Below are 24,734 nucleotides of genomic sequence, written 5' to 3' on the forward strand. Positions count from 1 at the left end.
TCCCTGTCAAAGGTGCTTTTCTGCCCCATTAATATGAATCATCAGCAAAACCCTTAAAGGGTGGGGCCCTCGGGCCCTGGGGAAGGTCAAACACAGAGGGTATGGCCCTGCCCTTGAGGGGCTGTCAGTTGGTTGGGGAGGAGGGATCACAGATGTAATACAGTGTAATACCCAGGCGACACAGAGTAATACCCAGTGGCTTCGTGCTGAGGCGATAGTCGAACCAAATTCATAAATCCTGCATAATTATAAAAATAACAACAATGACAACAAGAAGCATTAATTTGTCACTTTAGCATTTACATGACTCTCTTTCCTTTCGCATTAATCATCTTGATTGTACCTCATGATAGTTTTTTGTACATTAGCGCACTGATTTAGAGCCATTGTGTAGGTGGTGGGGTCAAGGCTTGTCTTGATTCTGAGGTGGTCCAGACTCAGCACGTGAGGATGCTCTATGTGATTATACAAAGCTGGAGGGGCCACAGTGTGTAAAATGGGATGGAACAGAAGGAATCAAGATTTAAGCTGGGATCCATGTAGATGGGAACAAGAAGCAAGCCTGTAAAAACATATGGGGGATTGATGGCAGGATTATAATAAGTGTTTTTCCTTTTGGATTTTCAATATTGTTCTTATAATAATGGTGCAATATATTTTTAATAAAAATGAACTGTAATGTTATTGTAGGTTTATAGGCAGTCTAACATATGGTTAACCGGCTGGGCTTCTGAGTGAGACAGGTCTGAGTTATAATCCTCACCCTGCCCCTCACATATGTAAGGTCTTTCCATCTATCTCTGATACAACATTGTACAATGGGCGCACTGATAGCACCTACTTCATGGAGTTGCAGGGGCATGAAGTATTGAAATGTATGTAAGCATTCCATGTATGCTAATTAACTAAAGGCATTCCCGGGAAAGGCTGAGCATCTACTAGGATAGGCTAGGCCTATCCTGAGGGCTTTTATGCACTACCACGCCCCGCCATCCAACAGCTATTGTGAAGCAGCCATCAGTGTCACCTACCTTTCAGAGAAGTAAGCTGAGGATTCCAAAGGGTAAGCAACTTTCCCAGGTTCATTGGTGAGCAGGTGGCGAGCTGTGCTTTCAGTCTAGACCTTCTGGCTTCGAAGGCTCTGCTTCATTCATTACTTGGTACTAGGGGAAGGGCTAAAAAAAACCCAGGTGTCATCTGGGCAGAATTTACAGAGGTTGCAACCCCTTTGAACTTTCTGCTCAAGCCCTATTGTCAGGATCTTTGGGGCTCAGCCAGGAACAAGGTGCCGGGAGGCCTAATTCTGTCTCTGGAGGTTCCAGCTGCCACATACAGAAGGCAAATGTCTGTTTGGCAGCCCTGTTTTTATTTCACCACAAAGTTTAATTTCCCTGATGTGAGTGGTTCTATTGCTTTGAGGTTTCCAGGGTTTGCATTCTTCATAAAAAAGACTGGTTTATTGTGCACTGTGGTGTTAAGATGTGGCAGTACCTGAGTGTTAATGAAGTTCATGTTTCCTGACATGATGAGGGTCCTAGATCAGCAACCTGGCTTGACAGTGGAAGAGTTTTTGGTTTTCTCCACTGTCTTCCTAATTCCTGAGGTTTCTACCTGGGTGGTGACATATCTTCCTAGAATAAGTTTACAGTATGCATCGTGCATGGTATCTTGCTTCGTTGCACTATTACAAGCAAATGCAGCTGCAGGACAGGAAAATATGTATCACAACGCCAATTAAGGTATGGTTAGGGTTGAGGGCTTTAGAATGAGATACTCCAGAGTTCTAAGCAGGCTGTACTCCTTCAGGAACCATGTGGCCTCAGACAAGTTACTAAACCTCTCTGTGCTTCAGTTTCTACAGCTATAAAATGGGGGTAATAATTCAGCTTCCAGGGCTATCATGAGGTTTAAAGGAGATCACACATAAAAATCACTCGCCAAATGCCTTGCTCATTATTGAATAGTCAATAAGTGATTGTTATTATCAGGTAAGCCCATAGGCTGGGCCAGTAATACCAGGCAATTTATAGGCACCATCTCATTTAATCTTCACAGCAATCCTATGGGGTGGGATTGATTTTTCTGGTCCCCATTTAACAGATGAAGAAAAAGGGGCTCAGAGAGATGAAGCATCTTACCCAAGGTCACACAGCTCATCAGAAGCAGAAGTGAGATTGACTCCTGTCACGATGTGGCCATAGTTACCTCAGAGAACTGCCTAAATACTTTCCAGAATGCAGGGTCCAGCTCTCCCAGCTGTCAGAGAGAAGCTTCTCATCTTTGAGGGGCACAGCAGGCAGACAAAGAGGCCACTTCAGGGTCAACTAAGAATTCTTCCAGCATCAGACAAACTATACTTCAGATGACCATATGCAGTGATTTCATCCAACTGGGTTCTTCCGTTCAGTCACTCTGCCAAGCTGTAGAACAGTTAAGACGGGTCCTGAAAACTCACTGCAGCCAGTGCTTTGTACCAAAAGTGAGGATAAGGTGTGGACTAGGGAATGAATTAGCCTCTCCCCTATCCCATGCCAGGTCATGAGTTGGAAGTTGGGAATAAGATTTGGTCCCTGTCCACATGACACACACAATGAACAATTGTGATCCAGTGGGCTGAGTGCTAAGTGGTAGATGGATGCACAAAGTGTAATGAGAGCAAAAATAGGCAAAGGAAGGCTTCTCAGAGGAGGTGACATGGTGAGTTGGGCTTTGAAGCATGACTAGGAGTTCACCAAGGGGAGAGTGGCTGAAAAGATATGCAAGAGCAGTTCATATGGCAGTCTTCCTGAGTGGTTGGAGCTTTTGAAGTGCATGCTGAGGAGCATGGCAGACAATATGGGGGAAGAGAGGAGTCCGCATTTGTAGCACGTATACCAGGCACTGTGGGAGGGCGCTGTATTCATTTCCTGGAGCTGCCAAAACAAATGACCATAAACTGTGCGGCTGAATGCAACAGAAACTTGTTCTCTCACAGTTCAGGGTGTCAGACATCCACTGCTGAGGTGCTGGCAGGGCCACATTTCCTCTGAAGTATCCAGGAAAGAATCTCTCCTTTCCTCTTTGGGCTTGTGGTGAGCGCAGGTGTTCCCAGGCTTGTGGATGCATCACTCAAATCCCGCCTCCCGTTTTCATGTGGCTTCTCTTCTCTCTGTGGGTCTGTCTCCCTCCGTGTGTCTCTAATAGGGGCACTGCTTGAATTCAGGGCCTGCCTGCATAATCCAGGATGATTTCATCTCAAGATTCTTAACTAAATTACATCTGCAAAGGCCCCTTTTCTAAATATGATCACATTGACAGGTTCTGGAGATTTGGATGTGGGCATGTATTTCAGGGGCCACCACTCGACCCACTTTCAGGTCCCACATGCATTATCCCACGTAACCCTCAGAACTCCGAGAGACAGATGTTGTTACAATTCCCCTTTGACAGAAAAGGAAACTCAAAAGATTAAAGGTAGACTTTATGCAAGCAGGGATTCCCCTGTCCTCTTTTTATGCCCAATGTGTGCAGTTATCTCTGACACACTGTAGGTGCTCAGTTAATAATTAGTGAATAAAATATCTCAGCCCAAGCTTTATGAGGAGCATAGCATAGGCTAAGAGCCCAGGCCACACTACATAGAACTAGATGCCTGGCTGGATTACTTAATGAGCTGTGTGACCTTGAGAAAATTATGCAACCTTTCTGTGCCTTAGTCTTCTCATCTGAAAAATGAGGATACAATACCACCTACCTCATAGGGCTGTTGTAAGGTTTGCAAGAGCAAATCCATGTACAGTGCCAAGAACAGTGCCTGGCACAATCAGTGCCTAGTAAATGGAAGTGAGAAGTATTACCCCACACTGCGTCCCAAGAGGGGCGGCAGACAGGTGAGGTTAATTAAAGTGCCCTAGGAGAAGTGTCTTGAAGAGCTGTGATCAGACAGCATAGCGGCTCAACATTGCCTGAGGACTTTTGGGGAAGACTTTGGGGAGGAGGAGATAGTTGAGCTGAGTCTAGGGTGAGCAGGGACTTGACAGGCTGAGGAGTGGGAACTGGCATTCTAGGCAGAGACCAGCAGCTGCAAGATCATGGGGGTGGGGAAAACTGGGGTACCTGGAGCTTGGAGGGCCAGGGTTGGGGCTGAAAAGGGAATGGAGGCTAAATCCAAAAATTCCTTGTCTGCTCTGCCAAGGAGATGAGCCCTCATCCTGTAGGTGTGGTGGCTCATTCATCAGGGAGGCAGTGTGACCAAGTTGGCTTGTTGGAGAGTCTAGGGCGGACTGGAAGCCTAGAGGCTGGAGGCCCAGGAGCAGTGAGGCTGCTGCACCCAGGGGAGAGGTGATGGTGGTCTGGCCAGGGGGCTTATGATGAATATGGGGGCAGGGGGAGATAAATAAGCTGTGTCAGAGGCAGAAGCTGCCAGAGCTGGTGTCTGCCTAGGCATGGCTCTGGGGGAAAAGTGGAGGCAGGGGTCGCTGCAGAGTCAGGCCCCAGATGCGGTGGGCAGTGCTGCCTCCTGCCACAGCTGAGGCTGGTCAGGGGCATGGTGAGGTCAAGATGCCCATGATATAACTTGGTGCCTTTTCTCGACTTACCTCTTACCAACTGGGGAACCTTGGGGAAGTCACTTCACCTCTCAGAGCCTCACTTTCTCCATCAGCAAAATGGGGATAATAATTCTACTTCGTATGATTGTGACGATAGTGTACACTACGTTCCCAATAACTCTTAGCATCTGTTGTTATTGTTACGACTCCTGCCACTGTGATTAGATGGAGGGAGGGTCATGGGGCAGCGGTCGCTGTGACTGTAGTCCCGGCACATCTTTGCCAGAGTCGCCAACTCTGTGCTGTATTTTGAATTCTTCCTCTCTTCTGTCTTGGATCTCACAAGCCTGAAGAGGAATCTTGGGTGCATCTTCGTGGGTGCCAGCCCAAACCCTGATTCTCCTCAAGGTTAAGGTGCTTTTGTTGGACACATGTGTGGGGTGGCGGGGTTGAGGAGAGGGAAGAGAACAGGAGGAGACATGCAGGTGCTTCCGTGCGCCACTACACCTGCACACGGCACGGTTTGGGCCAGGTTGCCGTCTGTCTGCTTGTGGATGTCTGGGGGGAGGCTGTGTGTGTGTATGTGTGTATGTCTGTGTGTGTGTGTCTTTCTCAGTGTGTGTGTCTCTGTATGTGTGTAACTATGTGTGTGTGTCTGTATGTCTCTGTGTGTGTAACTGTGTGTGTCTCTGTGTGTGTGTAACTGTGTGTGTGTCTCTGTGTATGTGTTTCTCTCTCAGTGAGTGTGTGTGTGAATATCTGTGTGTCTCTGTGTGTGTAACTGTGTGTGTCTTTGTGTGTGTTTGTCTCTGTGTGTGTCTCTGTGTGTGTGTCTGTGTCTCTGTGTGTGTACCTTTCTCTCAGTGTGTGTGTCTCTGTGTGTGTGTGTAACTGTGTGTGTGAGTGTGTCTCTCTGTGTGTGTCTGTGTGTGTATGACTCTGTGTGTCTGTGTATATGTGTGTGTGTGTGTATGAGTGTCTGTGTGTCTGTCTCTCTCTCTCTGTCTCTCTGGTCTTAATTCAACTCAACACTGCAGGTCAGGAAATGTTTCTGATCCCCACTTTGTATGAGTCACTACTGGGCACAGAGAAAAGGGTGCGACTCGCTTGCTGCCCGAGGCCTTCCCAGCAGAAGGTGGCTGGTAGGCGAGAGGGGTGATGGGGATGCAGTGTGCTCCTATGGAGGAGGAACTGGAGCAGGCCCCAGCTACAGAGCAGGGATGGATTAGGGGTTCAGGGCTGGAGCTGAATGCTGAGGAGATGTTCTCCTTGCTGAGGAAAGGCACACAGGGGCTCCAGGCCTGGCCCAAGGCCCAGAGAAGCAACTGCAGGAGCTGTCAGGGTGCCGGGGCTGGAGGGGACAGTGTGAACCAGTGGGGAGAGGTACATGAGACTGGAGGGTGGTTGAGGGGGTGCAGGCTGAGCAAAGATGTTACCCCGACAGCACCAGGGCTGCCTCTGTGGGGAGCTACTGTCTTGGGCAGGACAAGGGTGATATTGGCCTCCAAAGCCCTAGGGGGCTGGACCCTGCTTTCCTTCCAGCCTCACCTCAGCGTTCTCTCCTCCTTGTCCCCTTCGTCACAGCCAGACTGCTTCTTCCAGGCCCTCTGGAACCTCGAGCTCCTCTTCCTTGTAGGATCTCTGGGCGTCCTAGAATGCTGCAATGCTCTGGCCCGGGGTTGCCTGGAGCCCAGTCCCCTCTCGCTTCCAGGACCACCCCGTCAAAGGGCCCCCCTCATGTGCTCTGTTCAGACCACATTCAGTGCTTGGTTTGTGGTTATTTCTTTGGTGAATTGCTCATTGAATGTCTCACTCTCTCCCTCCTGTGAACTCCTTGAGGCAATGACTGTGCACAGCATCCGGCTCACAGTAGGCCCTTTAGTAGAGTGGCACTGAGCGGACGATGAGTGGCTGAGTGAGTGGATGAGGGGAGACGGGTGCAGAGAGGGTGATTCCGTGGTGAGGACTGTGCCTGTAATGAAACCCTCCAATTTAGCGCTGGAGAACTAGCGAGCTGTTTATCGCGAGGCTCAGGTTGTTAAATTCAAGAAGTGAAACCAAGGGCTTTAGAACGTCTCTGAGGATGGAGGTTATATAAACCGAGTCAATAAATATTGATGTGGAGTCCGGCTTTCATGTTCAGAGGTGCTTTGTGGGGAGGTGGGAGTTTCTCTCCCCGGCCCTCTTAGGCTCACCCGGCATGGCGGGAGCTTTGTTGCAGGGATCAGGCACGTAGGCCCCTGAATTTCACAAATCCACCAGAAAGGGAGGCCGGGGAGGCTGGGTCCAGCAGGATGCCTCGCAGAACTGAAACCTGCCTGTAGGAAATCTCGCCCTGGAACCAAACCAGGACTCTCCAGCTCCCGCCCCACCCCAGCAACCATTGACAACTCCGTCATCCAGAATCCAGAAAGCTCACCAGTGGAACTCGCCGGCCTGAGCCGGCCCTTCCTCCTCTTGTCTCGCAGTGCTGTGCTCACCTCCTATGCCATCTTAGGCCATTGACTCCACCCCATTGCCCCGTCTGGCCTCAGCACCTGGGACACGCCCTACTACATCAGCCTTCCTACTGGCCCCCTTGCCTTCAGCCATCCCCCTGCAAACATGCCTCCTGTTGCCCCCAGAGACATCACTCCAAAACATAATTCTCACCTTGTCGCTTTCCTGCTTAGAACTGTCACTGGCTCCCTGTTGTCCTTGAGATCAAGTCCAAGTGTAATCTGTTCTCTGCCCCCTGCCCAGGCCCCCAGGCTTCCCCATCACTCACACCCCTTGGGCCAGCCATGCCAAGGCCTGTGATGCCTTCAGAACAGCCCATGTGCTCTCCGCGTTCTGTCCAGGGCTGATGCCATTTCCTCTGCTCAGAGCCTTCTTCCCCTTAATCCTAATGTTCTTCCATGGAGTCACTTCTGATGTCACATCCCCCAGGAGGACGTCCCTGATGCCCCCGCCCCCAGGTTAATTAGGTCCAGCAGCCCCCTGTGCTGATGGCCTCAGTCATGGTGTCACCTCTGCATTGCAAGTGTCTGCACCCATCAGTCCATCTCTTCCTCCCCCTGTAGACTGTGAGGCCTCAAGAAAGAGCCTGTGCCTGATTCACCACAACGTACTCTCTGACCTCCCCAGACTCTTAGGGAATGATTGGCCTTCAGTTGCAGAAGTTACCAAAATTCAGGACAGGGAGGCAAACTCTCCTTCAGCTAAGACAGCCTCCATTGAGCCTAATTCTGGGGTGATGGAGCACGTGGGGCGGCCTGGCGGAAGTTAGCCCTGCTTGGGCAGAATCCCATGGGCTGGGCTGCACCCGTAGCAACCAGTCAGCATTAGACCCTTGACTCTGACAGTCACGGAGGACACCCCGGCAAGTGTCAGCACACAGGACTGCTTTCATGTGGGGACCACGTGGGGGCTTCGAAACATGCTGAGGCCTGGACTGCACCCCCAGAGATTCTGGTGTAGTTGGTTTGAGATAGGGCTAGAGCTCCAGGATCATTTGAAACGTTTGAATCCCAGGGGATTCTAACATGTGCAGCTGCTTGAGAACCACTCACAGCTAGTCCTACTAGAGCAGCGCTTCTCTTCCTGGTTACACACGGTAATTACCTGGACAGCCTTGTCCTGGACCCATGGAATTAGAATCCATGGGGGTGGTGACAACCTAGGCATCAGCATTTCCGAGCTCCTCAGCTGCTTCTAATGTGAAGCAGGGTTTGAAACCACTACCTCCAAGGTACCTCCCTCCCTCCCTTTTCTTTTTCCAGAAGCATTTGCTGGAGGCCTGCTCTGTGCTCGTGCTCTCTAGCCCTGGTGGTGCTTTGGTGAATCAGCCCCTGCAGTTCCTATTTGGGATTTCTTAACTCAGGGGATGTTAGCAGTGGAAGAGCTCACCCTGTAAAGGGAACCTGTCCCACAGGCAGGCTTGCTGGGTCCTGCACCAGCTCCTAGTGCCCCTTTACTAACCTGCTGCTGACCAGGGGCCATATCCAGCCCTGTCTGGGCATGTCCATACCCATGTTGGGAGGTCTTGCCCAGCTCCTGAGTCTCTCAAGAGGCCTGGGACTCTGCCTAGGCAAGGTTTGGGGTTGCACATGGTCATTGGGATGGGAAGCTTTTCAGCAGCTCCCTCAGACCCTGCATCAGGCTGGAGGCAATGGCAGGCTGGGGCTGAGGCTCTGAACTCCCTCCTGAGCATGCACGAGCTCGACAGCTGCACTGTAGTCTGTGGAAGAGCCTGCGACTATAGGCAACTGTCTTGGCTGGGCCCAGGTGTGTTCTCTTTGAGGGGAGGGGATGCCAGCAGGATTTTAATATCCCTTTAACAGAAAGGGTCACCACTTAGGAAATTGGCTCCCTGTCCCCAGGGCAGAGCTGCAGGTGCCAGGATGCTGCCTGAACTCTGGGCATTTATTTTTAAAAACTAAGAGAAAACTCATGTAACATAAACATAACGACTTTAAAGTGAGCAGTGCAGTGGCATTTAGTGCATCCATAATGTTGTACCACCATCACCTCTGTCTAGTTTCAAAATGTTTTCATCACCCCAAAAGGAAACCCTATACCCCTTATCAGTCATTCCCCACTCCCCCAGACCACCTAGTCCTAGCGGGCTCCAGTCTGCACCTGCCTCTGTGCATTTCCCTATTCTGGGAGTCTCATCAGATGGAATCACATGACATGTGGCCATTGGCGTCTGGGTTCTTTGGCTCAGCATCACGTTTGAAGGGCCGTCTGCATCTGCAGCTGGTCCTTCATTCCCTTTCGTGGCTGAATAACATTCCGCTGCATGGATAGACCACAATTTGTTTATTCATTCACCAGCAGATGGAAATTTGGGCTGTTTCTACCTTTTGGCTATTGGGAAATCTGAGCATTTAAAATTTTTTTATATCTCTACTCCAAACACGTGTTGATCATGTGTTCCTAGGTCCTCAGCATTTGTGAGTCGTGGTCTTGGGTGGCCTCCTTTCCTGTACTATTCAAATAGGAGTTTCCTAGGGTGCATATGTGTCTTCAGGGTATCTCTTGCTTTAAGTCCAACTTCTCTTGATTTCTCCACCTCGGCTCCACCTCTTGCCTGTGTGATACTGGACTGATCTCTGCACCATCTCATCCCATACTGTTATCACTCCAATCCAGGGCAGGAGGCTGATAAGCATGCAACAGGCTTCAACTTCTGGCTTGGGGTAATGGAGAGAATGGACAGCACATGGTGTCAACAGTAGCTTAAAACTGAATGTTACACAGTACTGTCCTAAAACTTCATATACACACTCATTAGGAATTGCTCACGGACGGTGTCTGCCCATGAGATTTGGACAGAATCCTCCCGACATCCCTCTTCCTCTTTCCCTTTTCAAATTCCTCCCGTCCAGTATTTAAAACTGCCAACAGACAACTCCATATTTTTGGAGCAATGTAGACTCCTGTCTCCTCCTTTCCTTGTAAACATGCCCTGGGGTGGGAAAGAGATGGCATGGGCACTCCCAAAGTTAATTTTATTCTTTTTCTGAATCAAAAGGAACCTTTCCTCCATGAGAAGAATCCTGCCATATTTCTAGGCCAACTGACTGAAAGGGACACCAGCTTTAAAAAATAACACACACACAAATTCTGCTTGTAATATTAGATGCCCCGGTATCATGGGGACTTCCCTGCCCCCTTGTACATAGATGGTGGGCTGGGGTCAGTGCAAGCCTAGAGGTGCCTCTGAAGTTAACCAATTACTGGTTTCAGATGAATCCTGATGGTGCCCCCACTTTGTTTGGTATTGTATTATTTTTTTTTTGGTTGCTTTCAGATAGTGGATAGGAACTGGGTTATATGCTGGAGACCACTGCAGGCTTTCGAGCAGAAAAGGGCCATGCTTTGTTTTATGTATGTATGTATGTATGTATGTATGTATGTATGTATGTATTTATTTAGACGGAGTCTCACTCTGTCACCCAGGCTGGAGTGCTGTGGCACAATCTCGGCTCACTGCAGCCTCCTCCTCCCAGGTTCAAGCAATTCTTCTGCCTCAGCCTCCCCAGTAGCTGGGATCACAGGTGCCTGCCACCACCCTGGCTTTTTTTTTTTTTTTTTTTTTTTTTTTGTATTTTTAGTAGAGACAGGGTTTCGCCATATTGGGCAGGCTGGTCACGAACTCCTGACCTCAAGTGATCTTCCTACCTCGGCCTCCCAAAGTGCTGGGATTACAGGTGTGAGCCACTGTGCCCAGCCTGTATGCTATCTTAAAAAACAAACTGTTTTAAGACAGAGTTTCGCTCTTGTTGGCCAGGCTGGAGTGCAATGGTGCGATCTCAACTCACCGCAACCTCCGCCTCCCGGGTTCAAGCAATTCTCCTGCCTCAGCCTCCCCAGTACCCCAGCTTTTTTTTTTTTTTTTTTTTTTTTGTATTTTTAGTAGAGACAGGGTTTCGCCATATTGGGCAGGCTGGTCACGACCTCCTGACCTCAAGTGATCTTCCTACCTCGGCCTCCCAAAGTGCTGAGATTACAGGTGTGAGCCACTGCACCTGGCCCCTGCTTTGTTTTAGATTTTACAAAGCTCTCTCTGGTTGCTGTGTGCTGAATACACCCTAGAGGACAAGGAAGTCGTCACTAGTTAGAAGGCTGTTAGATGCTGCAGGTGAGATGATGATGGCTTCCACCCGGTTGGACATGATTGAGGTGGTAAAAAGTGGTCAGATTATGGGTGTATTTGAAGGCAGAAATGATCGTTTCTTCTGGTAGATTGGATGTGGTGTGTGAGAAAAAGGGAGTCATGGATGACTTCAGGATATTTGGCCTGAGTGACCGCAAATGTGAAATTGACATATTCTGAGATGAAGAATGCAGGTGGAGCAGGTTTGAGTTGGGAGGAGAGCGGGAATCCGGTTTGGGAATGTGTTGAAAGTGTGTATTAGATGTCCAAGTAGAGGCGAAAGAAGCAGTTGATGTCCGAGGTTGCAATGCACCAGTGGTGGGGCACGGTGGGGATGTAAAGCAGGAAGCACTGGAAGTGACGGCTTAATGATCAACTCCCCCACATCCCACATAGTTATCAGGAAAAGGAAAATGAGGGGGAAATCACATGTTAAATCAGAAAGGAGTGGTCGGGCGCAGTGGCTCATGCCTGTAATCCTAGTACTTTGGGAGGCCGAAGCAGGTGGATCACCTGAGGTCAGGAGTTCAAGACCAGCCTGGCCAACATGGTGAAACCCTGTCTCTACTAAACCCTGTCTCTACTAAAAAATACAAAAATTAGCCAGGTGTGGTGGTGGGTGCCTGTAATCCCAGCTACTCGGAAGGCTGAGGCAGGGAGAAGCACTTGAACCTGGGAGGTGAAGGTTGCAATGAGCTGAGATGGTGCCATTGCACTCCAGCTCTCCAGCCTGGGTGACAGAGTGAGACTCCATCTCACAAAAACAAACAAATAAACAACAACAAAAAAAAACCAAAACAAAAAAAATGGAGCTTCAGAGATTATCCTGCAGAAGGGGGAAAGAGGCCCAAAGAGCGCAGGTAATTTGCCGAAGACTGCAAGTTAGTAACAAAGCCAAGACAGAGCCAGTTCCTTGGGCCTGTCCCCCTTTCTAGCACACCATGCTGCCTGCCAGTTCTAGGGTCTGAAAGCTGCATACGGGGACTGAAGGTGGGCAGACTGAGGCTGGATGACTTAACTTTGTATCCCTCCAGGTCACCATCCTTGTCAGCCTGGCCCTAGCTTTCCTTGCGTGCATCGTGTTCCTGGTGGTTTACAAAGCCTTCACCTATGATCACAGCTGCCCAGAGGGATTCGTCTATAAGGTAAGAGGTGGTTGAGTAGTCCCAGGTCACTATCAAATTCAGTTAGAGGGTTGATCAATGTCTTCTCTTCACTGGTGTCCAAATTCTGGGTATGACGACCTCCCTACTGACTGTTTAAAATGGAATATGTGTTTGGCAAGGAGTTTCCAAGTTTTCTTGAGGGACTCAGTCTCCAGTAGGCAGTAGAGTTCCTCCCCCAAGATGGTGCTCTCCAGGGTCAGGAGGTGGTCCAGCTTCGACGGCACATCAGCAATGAGGGAAGCAGCTCACTACCTCTTGACGTGGACTGTTCCATTTTGGGAAAGCTCGGCTTGGTGCAGGTCTTCCTGGCTCAATGGCTGTTTGCTTACCCTTGCAGTGGCCTCCAGAGGTGTGAAGGCAGCGCTGGTGCCTCTGAGGTTCTTTGAAGCTCTGTCTCCAAGTCTCCCCTTGACCCACACTCTGATTAAACTCCTTCTCTGAAAGAACGGAACCTGCTGCATGACCTCTGGGAGTTTTCTTGCCCCTCTGAACCTCGTTTTCTTGCCTGCAAAATGGGGGCTCATAATGCCTTTTCCCAGGATTTTTGGGAGGCCTTAAGGAGAGAATTTAAGTAAAATCAGTTAACAAAGGGCCTATTAGATAATGAACTCTCAACGAATGTTAGTTGCAATAAAGACAGAGTCTGTTTCAGAGCGAACACAGCTGATACTATTAATATTTATAATTACCATTTGCTGAGTATCTCTAATACATCAGACCCTTTGCTAGATGTTTCCTTAAACATTATCTCAATTGAGCTGTACAACCATTCTGAGAAATAGGGTTTCTTTGGCTCCCGTTTCACATATGAGGAATTAAATGTAGAGAGTATTTAGTTAAGAAGGTTTTCCAAGACATCACAATAATTATGTTTTGATGTGGGGAGATCAAATAGGAAGTGTGCCAGCCTGAAAATGTGTATCCTTCAGTTCTGCACTGCCTAGATTACACTCCAATCTGACGGCCTCTAGCTGGTTGACTCACCTATCACCTGGTTGCCTCTCTGGGCCACTGCTCACAGCCAATGACTGTTTATTTCCTCCATTATATACTTGCATCTCTTTTCTCTTGTATCAAAAGTCTTGGCTCCTAACAACGTTCACGTAATGATGTATTTGCCTTATCCTACAATATACATAGAACAGTCACAAAATAGCACCAATGTTACTACTAAGAGGTAATGAACCTGGAGACTACTGAACGAACGTGGAGGTTTCTCTGCAACTCCATGTGTCCTTAGAATACACTCCACCAAGGGTGTAATCTGACTTCCTAGACTTCCATGGAGGGGGTTCAGATCTGGCTTCCTAGATTACACTCCAAGTGGTCAGAAGCTGAGGTTCTGAGACCATCCTGACCAACGTGGAGAAACCCCGTCTCTACTAAAAATACAAAATTAGCCAGGCGTGGTGGCTCATGCCTGTAATCCCAGCTACTTGGGAGGCTGAGGCAGGAGAATCACTTTAACCTGGGAAGTGGAGGTTGCGGTGAGCCGAGGTCGCGCCATTGCACTCCAGCCTGGGGGGACAGAGCGAGACTCTGTCTCAAAAAAAAAGAAGCTGAGGTTCTGGAAGACTCAAAGCAATGGGAACAGTAGGGGACAGTTGAATAAACAGTGACACATCCACGCAGTGGACGTCACTACAACTGGGAAAATGAGGAAGGCAGGCCTCCATACACGGAAAGAGAATGCTCTTCAAGACAGTAAGGATGAATGATGGAAGGAAGGTCCTGCCTATGTGTGGGCAAAGGGGAGGTGAGCGCTATTTGCTTATTGTTTTGGAAAGAAATTCAGGAAGGATAAATTTTAAAAATTAATAAAAATGGTTCATCAGGAGGAAGGGATGGACGCAAGGCTTCTTCGGATCTATCTTCTTAAATATTTGTCCTTGAAATATGTAAATGTTTGACATATTTAAAAATAAATAAATGAGAAAAAACAAGAGGTTCGTTGTTTAAAGAACCTAGCTCTATATCAAGTTAAGGACATAAACGTGCAAAGAAAATAATTATTTCAACCGGTTGTAGATGACAGCATGTTCGCCTCACACCCTTGGTGGAGTGTATTCTAGGGACACATGGAGTTGCAGAGAAACCTCCAAGTTCGTCCGGTAGTCCCCAGGTTCATTGCCTCTTAGTAGTCATATTGGTGCTATTTTGTGACTGTTCTATGTTTATTGTAGGATAATGCAAATACATCATTACATGAATGTTGTTAGGAATGAAGCCTTTTTTTTTTTTTTTTTTTTTTTTTTGCGATGGAGTCTCACTCTGTCGCCCACGCTGGAGTGCAGTGGTGCCATCTCAGCTCACTGCAATCTCCGCCTCCTGGGTTCAAGCGATTCTCCTGCCTCAGCCTCCTGAGTAGCTGGGATTACAGGTGTGCACCACCATGCCCAGCTATTTTTTGTATTTTTAGTAGAGATGGGGTTTCACTCTGTTGGGCAGGCTGGTGTTGAACTCGACCTCATGATCTGCCTGCCTCGGCCTCCCAAAGTGCTGGGATTACAGGCGTGAGCCACCGCATCCGGCAAGACTTTTGATATAAGAGAAAAGAGATGCAAGTATAAAATAGAGGAAATAAATAGTCATTGGCTGTGAACAACAGCCCAGAGAGGCAACAAGGGGACAGGTGAATCAGCCAGATAGAGGGAGTCTGTGGGGGTCTCTACAGCCTCCACTACAGCCGGACAGTCAGTATGCAGAGAAGGCTGGCCTTGAATCAGTGTCAATATCAGGTTCAGGTCGTCTGGCTTCTTCTAAGTGGAGCTTTGCTGTTTGTGCTGATGCTGGTGTTGGGAAGGCTGCTGCGTGCCAGGCCCAGGTCAGGAGCTGTCACCTGCCCTCTGGCTGACAGCCCGATGCAGCTGCACTCCAGTCAGGGTGGCTGTGTTGCTGGGCAGGTTGGGAGCAGTTCGCTGAATGACCCCTGACTCTGTCTCTTTCTTCCCCAGCACAAACGCTGTATCCCAGCCTCCCTGGATGCTTACTACTCCTCCCAGGACCCCAATTCCAGAAGCCGCTTCTACACAGTCATCAGCCACTACAGCGTGGCCAAGCAGAGCACTGCCCGGGCCATCGGGCCGTGGCTGTCAGCAGCCGCTGTCATCCATGAGCCCAAGCCGCCCAAGACCCAGGGCCACTAGAGGCCTGCCCCAGCCAGAATGGGGGGCGGGGTGGAGAGGAGGACCCCCCCTGGCTAAGCCAAGCTCCAGTTACAAGACAACACTGTACTCCTGGGATATGGGGGCGGGGGCGGGGCAGGGCAGGGTTGGGGGGAGAACGCACCAAACACGTGGTGTGTGCTGGAGTTGTCCGAACCGATATTTCTTTTTGTTCCTTGGTATTGTTGATTCGTTGCCGAGTCAGGCTCATGTACAAAGGCATGTTTCGTGTTGATTGTTCCCATGTAAGATATTTTTAAAGCCACTGCTTATTCTTTGTTAGGAAAATGTAACAGCAGAAAAGGAAAGAAACAAAGAACATGAACAAAAAGCATTAAACTGGCTCCATCGGAAGACGTTGAAGGGCAGTGAAGAGCACAGACTCTGTGGGCTTCTTAGATAAGAAAACGTAGCTTCAGTGGGGGCTCCAGGGTTGCAGAGTATGTGAGTGACACAGACCGGGACTATTCCATTAGCCTGTGGTCTGCAGGGTAGGCCCGCAGGAAATGAGGAATGGCCGAGCTGGAGAGAAGAGCTGATTTTGGCATTACTAAGCCCAGAATGCACATAACCCATAGTGAAATGTGCTGGCCTCTGGTGCATTTTGCAAGATGAGCACAAACTTTCTGGGCCTCCATCCTAGGACCTGGGCAGACCCACATGGCCTGGGCTCTGAATGCCCACCCTGCGACGGTGGGTTCTGCATCAGCAAACGCTGAGGAGTGGGCAGATTTTCTTTGTCTTTTGCTTGCATTTTCTAGATCCACACCTGGATACTGCCCATGTTGACGAGACAGCAGCGGGGGGAGAGGGAGGGAAGGAAGGTGCGGCTGCAAGAAGGAAGGCACGGGACAGGCATGTGACACTAGGCCACAAGCGATAAGCACAGGCACCTGACTTTTAAGTTTTTGTTTGTTTGTTGTTTCCCAAAGTGCTGATAACAATAACAACAACAATAGGATTCCAACCAGGAGCCTCAAGTGACAGCCAGGAAGAGACCTGAAGGTTGGGGCCACCACAATGCCAAATCGTTTCTAAAGGAAGCTGAAAAATGGGACTGTCTTTTGCCCACTTCATTGTGTTAAAAGGGGACATTTGTCCAAACTCCCCAACCGAGTTCTAGAAGCTCCTGACAAGGAGGCAGCATCCAGCCTTGACCAGGCCTCCCAGTTCCCTGGAACCGTATCAGGCACTCCCCTGCCTCTCACAAATGTTTCAGGGAGGCCAGTTCTGCAGGGTGTCAGCTCCAGGACCCACAGGGCCAGAACCAGCTGGGAGAATTGGTTATTTGAGATGTGGTACTGCTTCCTCACAAGTCTCCGACAGGCCGTGTAAAGGGTATTTTTTTGTGGCTTGCTGTGTTGCTGAGATCATCGTATGCAACAGCTGGGTAATAAGACTAGCATAGCTCAAACTATCCTGCCAAACGCTCTCATCTGATTTTTCCTCCCTTCTCCCCCAACCTCCAATCACCCTGAGTCACCTGTAAATTCATTTGTCATTCAAAGCGGAATAACAAGTTGTCCCTAGCAAAACCGCTGAGCGCTTTATAATTTTGTGGTGTATTTTTGTCAGTAGGTAGCAGAGGCTGAAGTATTTTTTGGTGTAATTCTTGAAATTTTCTGACAGGAAACAAATAAAGATAGATGTGTCTGAGAGTCTTGACCTTCCTTTGCGATGTTCTTTATCTCCTGCTCAGTGAGCCTGATGGGGAAGATGCTGGGGGTGGGGGTCCCAGCGGGCAGGGTGAGCCCTACAGTGTCCTGTTGGGCTGGGGCTAGAATTGGACTGTAGGGGCATGTCCATCCTCAGGCAACTGGGGCCTGAGATGGTGTTGCGGTCCTAAGGAAGGACCAAGAGGTGTACCTGGCTGCTTATCTGCCAGCTCAATGTCCTTCATGCAGCAGATGCCTACTGGGCAGCTTCTAGGGCCAGGCTGTGCTGGGCATGGGGGATACAGAAACGGATGACAGAGAATCATTGCCCTGAGGTCTGGCGATGGAGTCAGATATGAAAATAAAGGTGTGATAATGCCTTTGACTTAATGCAACTGGTGATTAGCCGCAACTGAGGAGGAAGATGTTGAGGACCCCTTTTTAAATTGTTAATTTAGGGCTTAGCATGACCTTGGCAGGTAGGGGTCATTGAGCCCATTAGACAGATGAAGGCATGGAGGCTCAGAGGGGGAAAAAGAGACTGTAGTAGGGCTGTAACAGAGCAGTGGGGGGTCCAATCCCAGGCTTGTGGGACTCCTTTGCACCCCCACACTACTTCTGTTCCATGTCAGACCCTGAGCAACACTGCCTAGTTACTTTTCCAGAAAGTCAAGTTGCAGCTGTAAGAGTGAATTAGCTGATTCTCAGCCAGAACTCGGTATCAATGGTGACTATGAAGAAAAGCCAACACTTAAATGCCCTGTGCTCCATGCCAAGTACTAAATGCCGCATGTATCTTAGTTCCTACAACCCTCCTACCAGTTCTGTGAAGTAGGTGCTCCACCTTCAGCACCACTACCATCCGCTTTGTCATCATCATCCCCGTTTGGAGACGAAGAACTGGAGGAACAGAGCGGTGAAGCAGCTTGCTCGAGGTCACGCAGTCAGTGAGCAGCAGAGCTGTGATTGAAGCCCACACCTTTTTGGTACCAGGGTCTTAAGCACTGTGCCATGCAGCAGTGACCATGCATCTCTGCATCTTGCTTTGTAGGTTATAGTTTGTGCTCACACATCTTCTCTAACGTGGATGGCAGGCCATCTGAGGAAGAGACCAGGGTTGACTTTGGGCAGAGTTGGAAGCTGAGGCTCCAAGCGGGTTGCTATGCTAAGGGTTGGGGCTGAACATGCGTGGTGGGTGGGAGAGAGAAGGGAGACGACGCAGCACCTCCCATCTGGGGCTCCACAGGCTGCTGAACACAGGGCCTCAGACAACCCTACCCACTCCCATACAGCCTCGGGTTTCCAGCCCGGCTTTGGGAGATGGTGAGTGGGAGAGTGCAGGGATCGGAGCTGGCATCCTACCCACAAAGCCTGGCTGATCCACAAAGCCAGCACAGAAACACCCAACGTGTCTTTCAATTACACAGAATCAGTGAAAGGCTTAATGAACACATGTACAAACACTCTGTCATAAGTGGATTTGCCACTCCAGTGCCTCAAAAAGTAAGAAAGCTGTCACTTCTCTGGAATGAACAGGCTATGGGTGTATGAGTAGAAACGAGGGAGAATGAGAGGGCCAGGAGATGGGTGCAGATATTTCTGGTTTAGGAGTGACTCTGGGGCCAAGTGCTATCCTTATCGGAACAGACGATGATGCCTAACTCTTCCCATGAATATATCCAAGGAGTGTGGCATCAGTTAGAAGAGTTTAACCAAAGGGGGTTTGGTCAGGGACATCTCTGCATTTTGCAGGATGGGGTGTTACAGAGCCCTGCTGGCTGATGGAGGGTCAGGGGAGCCAGGCAATGATCCTAAAAACAGCACCTTGGTTTGTAGATCAAGCTCTATTTGTGTGTTTTGCCTGCTTTTTAATCTATTCACCAACATTGGGAACCTCCCCAGAGATTCCCCCCAGATAAGACAGGATGAAGGCTGTGCAGAGGGTGGCTGGGCTGGGCCTGTGTGTGGCAAGAAGGTCTGAGGCGAGAGGGCATGTCTGTGGGTGTCAGGCTGGGTTCTGGGAGGACCTGGCCTTGGAACTGGGCCTTGAAGGATGGGCTGCACTATGACAGGAAGAATTCGGGAGGGTGGAGGAGAGACACCACAGAGCCATCCTCCCAGGTAATGGGGACAGCATTGTAAAGGTTTGGAGGGGCGAAAGCTCGGGGCTTCTGCTCATAAGGCTGCTGGGGTGCCTCCCCCAAGCCAGTGCCAGAGGCAAGGATTCAAGTCCGTACCCCTGGGCTCACAGTCCAGGCTGGGGGAGAGGAGGAGCGAGATGAAAGAGCAGCCCATGGCTGCATACTGGGGAGAAGCAGTGATGGCACCCGGAGTCATCCCAGCGGTCGATCGGATCAGAAGGTATTTAGCGAGATACACATTTTTTCTGGAAAATTGAAAGGCCACCTGTGAGAACTGCTGTTGGTCAATTTATCTTCCCTCAACTCCTGCAATGTGCTCTAATCCAAATGGGGAGTCATGTGGAAGAAGAAGAAATTGATCCCCAATAGTTTTTCCAAGAAGCACACAATACCATCTCTTTAAAAAATAGCACTCCTGGACAGTGGAGAGAAAAGGACTCGTTTCCACGGCAACGTCAATGCCGTTTCCCATAGATCAGACTCAGTCTAGTACAGCAGGCTGTTTATCTGAGTCTGTCCTTTTGTCAGAAATGACCTGTTTCTGGAAACACAGATCTAGAGTTCAGTTAGTCAAAGTAGCCCCCAAAGGTGGTTGCACCTCTCTCTCTGGACACTCCCCGCTCCTCTCTCTCCTCACTGTCTCCTCTCTTTCTCTTAATCTTTCTCTTTTTCTGTCTCTGCCTCACTATCTCCTGAGGGAATGTTGTCTAGAGGCTGTGGACTGAGCTTACGTAATTTATTTTTCAATTCCAGGCCCTTGGTGAGAGCCTCCCTGGGTTTGGGCCAGGTGTTGGGGGTGTGGCCGGTGGCACAAGGAGAGGTTGGACCCGGGAGGAGAGTAGGCAGCCCTGGGACCCGGCGCGACTCCTGCACCTGCCTCTGCCAGTTCCCTTCGTCTCTTCACACCGCAGCTTCCTCATCTTTAAAATGGGAATAAGAATTGTTCCTACCTCATTTTGTGAGAATTCCATGACATAGTGTTTGAAGATTTACCTAGAGCACGAACTCGACAAATTGTAGCTACTGTGGATCAATCTCTCTGCCTCAGCTTCCTTATTTGTAAATTGGAATTACTTGTAAATACTGCCCCCCCCCCCCACCCATAGGGTTGCTGTGGGTTAAAATAAGGCAATGGCCTTGAAGTGACTATAACAGAGAAACGGATTACCTCCTGCCTGCCCTCAGGAAGCTCCCAGGCCCTGTCCCTTTCCTCGCACGGCAGCCTCATGTCACCTACCACATATGCCACATCTACCACACAAAGCCACAGGCTGCCCCATTTTCTTCATGTCTACTCACAGTTTTTAATTGCTACATTTAGTTACACAAATACATCATCTTAAAAAAAATTCATTTTATCTTAAGTTCTGGGGTCCAGGTACAGGATGTGCAGGTTTGTTACATAGGTAAATGTGTGTCGTGCTGATTTGCTGCACCTATCGACCCATCACTTAGGTATTAAGCCCAGCAAGCATTAGCTATTTATCCCGATGCTCTCCCTCCCCCAACCCCACCCACCCCCGGACAGGCCCCAGTGTGTGTTGTTTCCCTCCCTGTGTCCACGTGGTTCTCGGTGTGCAGCTCCCACTTAGAACATGCCATGTTTGGTTTTCTGTTTCTGTATTAGCTTGCCGAGAATGATGGCCTCCAGCTCCATTCATGTCCCTGCAAAGGACATGATCTCATTCCTTTTTATGGCTGCATAGTATTCCATGGTGTGTATGCATCACATTTTCTGTAACCAGTCTATCACTGATGGGCACAAATACATCATTTTTAAAGATTACAAATAAAGTGTTGCTTTGAGGTCTCTGTCACATTTTCCAAAACCATTTTGATTAAATTATTTACATGCACTTCAAACCAAGCAATAAATACATACATAAATAAAATAAAACAAGATTACAGACTTTATTCAAATCTCACCAGTCTTCCCACTAAAATCCTTTCTCTGTTTCAGGATCTGATCCAAGCCCTTGGACTGCATTTAGTTGTCTCTTCAGTCCTTTCAGATTTGTGACAATTCCTGCCTTACCTAGTCTTTCACAACCTTGACACTTTGGATGTGCTGATCAGGTACTTTGTAGCCTATCTCTCAATTTTGTCTGACATTTTTCCATGATCACACTGAAGATATGGATTTTGGTGGAAGAATTCACGGAGGTGCCCTTCTCAGAGCGTCATATCAGGAGTACAAGATATTGATGTGTCTTATTACTGGCAAAGTTAACCTTGACCCCTTGGTTTAGGTGGTGTTTGCCAGGTTTCTCTATTACAAGTTACATTTTTTTCTTTGTAATTAGTAAAAATTTGAGGGAAGTTCCTTTGAGGACAATGCGAATATTCTATTTCTTCTTTCACACATTAATTTTAGTGTTCATCAATGGATCTTACCTGCAGCAATTACCGTTATAGTGTTCTCATAGCAATTTTATATTTCCCCCATTTCTTGTACATTTATAAACTGGAATTCCTCTATAAGGAAGAGTTGTCCCATCTCCACATTTATTTATTCAATCATTTATTTATATTAGTATACACTCATAAATATTTACTTATTCTTTGGATTAAAATCTAATATGATTTTTATTTTGTTTCTCAAATTGTTTCTGATTAGTCATTGAGTGCTGTTTCAGGTTAGCTCACGTGTCTTTTTGATGCATCCCTTTAACAGTTCCTAATTTTCTGGCACCACAAGATACTCCAGGCTCATCTTATATTTTCCCCTTTTCAGTCCTGGAATCGATTGTGTCCCCAGGGAGCCCTGGTTCCTTTGATGAGGGAATGACATTTAGAAACCCAGTTCTGGATGTTAGCTGTGCTCACTGCTGCAGGGTGTCATTTCTTCCACGCTTTCTTGGTATACAGAGCTAGGAAGTTATGGATGTATACTAGCCTGTGTATACATCTGTCTATTTGTCTGTCTGCTATCTATCTATCAATCTATCAATCAATCAATCTATCTATCTATCTATGTCACACAAACATGAGTATTTTAATCCCTCTTACTCCAATGCAAAACCATAAGGTTTTTTCTAGGATTCCCTCTTCACTTGCTTGTAATTTCTTTCTCTGACAGTGGGAAATATGTCTCTATTATTTACAATATATTTACTTATTCATTCATCTCTAGTGTACATGTGAAGTCACTTCAGACACATGTTTTTTGGCATTTAGAACTGACATTGTTACAGACATTTTCTGAGTCACTAACATTGTGTTTGAGAGTACAGCATCTTTGTGTTTAATTGTAAGGGCTCATATATAAAGCCACTTCATGTTTTCTGAAGGCTAACATTTTTGCAAGGGGCAATGTGTTGTATTATATTTAAGCTGAGTTTCCCAAGGCCTCATCACTTAGAGTAACAATGAGGACTTATTAACAATAATCTCTTACACGTCATAGATACCTACTCCCATCTGCTCATGCAGGATCCTGACCCCCTTGTAAAGATCTCACTCATCAGCCCACTACAGATATTTCTGGGAGCTCCCAGGTGGACTCTCACATGTGCCCAAGAACAGGTGTGTACCTGCTGGACTTGGCTGCTCCTCTGAGCTCCATGGATGCCCAGATGTTCTCAGGCTCTGATGGACAGCTCCACAGATGCCCAGGAGTTCTTGCAGTTTCCAGTTGCCTCAGGATCCAGTGGAGTAAGTGAAGATGGCATTCTTATTTTATTTATTCTATTTATTATTTTTTTTAGAGACAGGGTCTTGCTCTGCCACCCAGGCTGGAATGCAGTGGCATGATTTTAGCTCATGCAGCCTTGAACTCCTGGGCTCTGGAGATGCTTCCACCTCAGCCAGAGGTATTCTTTTTCTTTTGAACTTCATTCCATTATCAGCAGCCCACTGCAGGATTGCTTTTGCTTCCAGTATCCTACAGAATTTTAACCAAAATGGTTCTTTGTTCTTTCTGTTTTATCCACAGCACCCTTACCTTTGTGCTACTCCACGTGGGACCCATGCATGACTCCACGGGGGCTGCACTGAAGACAAATCTGAGTAATGGCTGTCATGCTTGACACACACTATACCTGTTCCTATCTATACCCATGGCAGGCTCTGCAAATCAGTCACATCGCTCTTTCCCACTGAGCCCTGTTGCAGCCAAGTAATCGTTCCCTGCACAGCTCTCTGTGCTCCCTCTGCTACTCAATTTGATGCTGATAGTGACAGAGATTTCTGGCTCTCTAGAGTGTTTCATGACCCCTGTTCATAGCATGGAGTTGTTTCCAGGAAGGACATGACTGGTGGGGGATTTTCTTTCTTGGCCCCTCTTGCTTCAAGCTTGGTGACATACTAGGAATCACCACTCGAATGTGAGTGGAAGTGACGTGTGTCACTTCTAGGATGTCATTTTTAAGCAAATGGTAGGTGCTTCTCTAGTCTCTCTTCTACACCAACCCTCCCTACCCTGTAATATCTGGAAGCTGAGGCCTCTCAGGCCTTAGGGGATGATGGAGCTACAGGCTGGAAGGAGCCTGGATCCCTGAATCTCCAGGTGGACGAGAGCCACATGAAGCTGCCCACGTTGGGCTGTTGCCTGAGTAAAATATAACTTTTACAGTATTATTAGTGAAATATTGGGGTTTGTTACAGTGGAATTGCCCTGCCCCATACACAAATGAAACCCATTTTCCATCTGGACACCATACCTGGTTTAAGATCGGTTATAACTATGGCTGGGCTCATGATGCTCAACCTGGCTCTCCCGTAGGTGAGCTCTCTCCAGAAAGTGCCCTGGCCTCCAAGCTTTCTCATCCATCAACTGTGTTCCAGTTCATACTTCAGGACTCAGTTCAAGCATCACTTTTTCCAGGAAGTCTTCCCTGATCTTCCCAACCAAGTAGTATCCTCCACTGTAGTTTCCTTGAATCCTGTATATCCCTCTTTAGCAGAATTACCACAACCTATTTTTATCTTCTGGTTACTTGTCTGTGAATTGCTGGATGGATGTTTGAATCAATAGATGAAAAAATGATCTCTATGCCAATGACTCCAAAACATCTGTCTCCAGCTCTGATCTTTCTGTTGAGATTCATACCAATAGACACCTCTTCCTTCTGGCTATTTCTAATTGAATATCCTTTCAGGAACTTCAAACTCAACATGTCCCCCAAAACCTTTGTCATATCTCCCCCAAATATGCTCCATTTCCTGTGTTCCTTAAATTGGATGATGACTTCACCAACCACTTGGGTTTCCAGACAGGAAACCTGACTGTCATGATTATTTCATTGAATAGATGAAGAAATGGATGCTCAGAGAGGTTACCTGAGGGGAGTGGTGAACCTGACTTGCAGTCCAGTGCCAGGCAAATGCCCCTGCACCTTGGCGTGGGGCCCCTTTGTGCCCTTCTTGGCCTCCTCCAGCCTCCTTGCAGCCCTCTCCCAGTCTCAGTCTCCTGCAGGACTACAGCATCACTGACAT

At 48.2% G+C, this 24,734-nt stretch overlaps 1 protein-coding gene and 1 long non-coding RNA gene across 2 annotated transcripts in view; one reads left to right on the forward strand and one right to left on the reverse strand.

Moving 5' to 3' along the window:
- The window catches only part of NSG2 (neuronal vesicle trafficking associated 2), a 63,661-nt gene extending 46,501 nt beyond the window's left edge, over positions 1 to 17,160 (forward strand). Inside the window, exons 4-5 of the mRNA XM_518109.8 lie at positions 12,207 to 12,317; positions 15,293 to 17,160. Of these exons, the coding sequence (XP_518109.3) occupies positions 12,207 to 12,317; positions 15,293 to 15,484 (303 nt within the window). The 3' untranslated portion in view covers positions 15,485 to 17,160. The remainder of the gene's footprint in view (positions 1 to 12,206; positions 12,318 to 15,292) is intronic.
- LOC107974937 (uncharacterized) lies at positions 277 to 2,545 on the reverse strand. Its single transcript, XR_001718050.3, has 3 exons — positions 2,139 to 2,545; positions 1,032 to 1,175; positions 277 to 562 (listed from the first exon to the last, which is right to left on the reverse strand). It is a non-coding gene; the product is annotated as an uncharacterized LOC107974937 (long non-coding RNA).
- Positions 17,161 to 24,734: the final 7,574 nt, after the last annotated feature.

The sequence above is a fragment of the Pan troglodytes genome, chromosome 4, assembly GCF_028858775.2.
Source record: "Pan troglodytes isolate AG18354 chromosome 4, NHGRI_mPanTro3-v2.0_pri, whole genome shotgun sequence".
NCBI lineage: Eukaryota > Metazoa > Chordata > Mammalia > Primates > Hominidae > Pan > Pan troglodytes.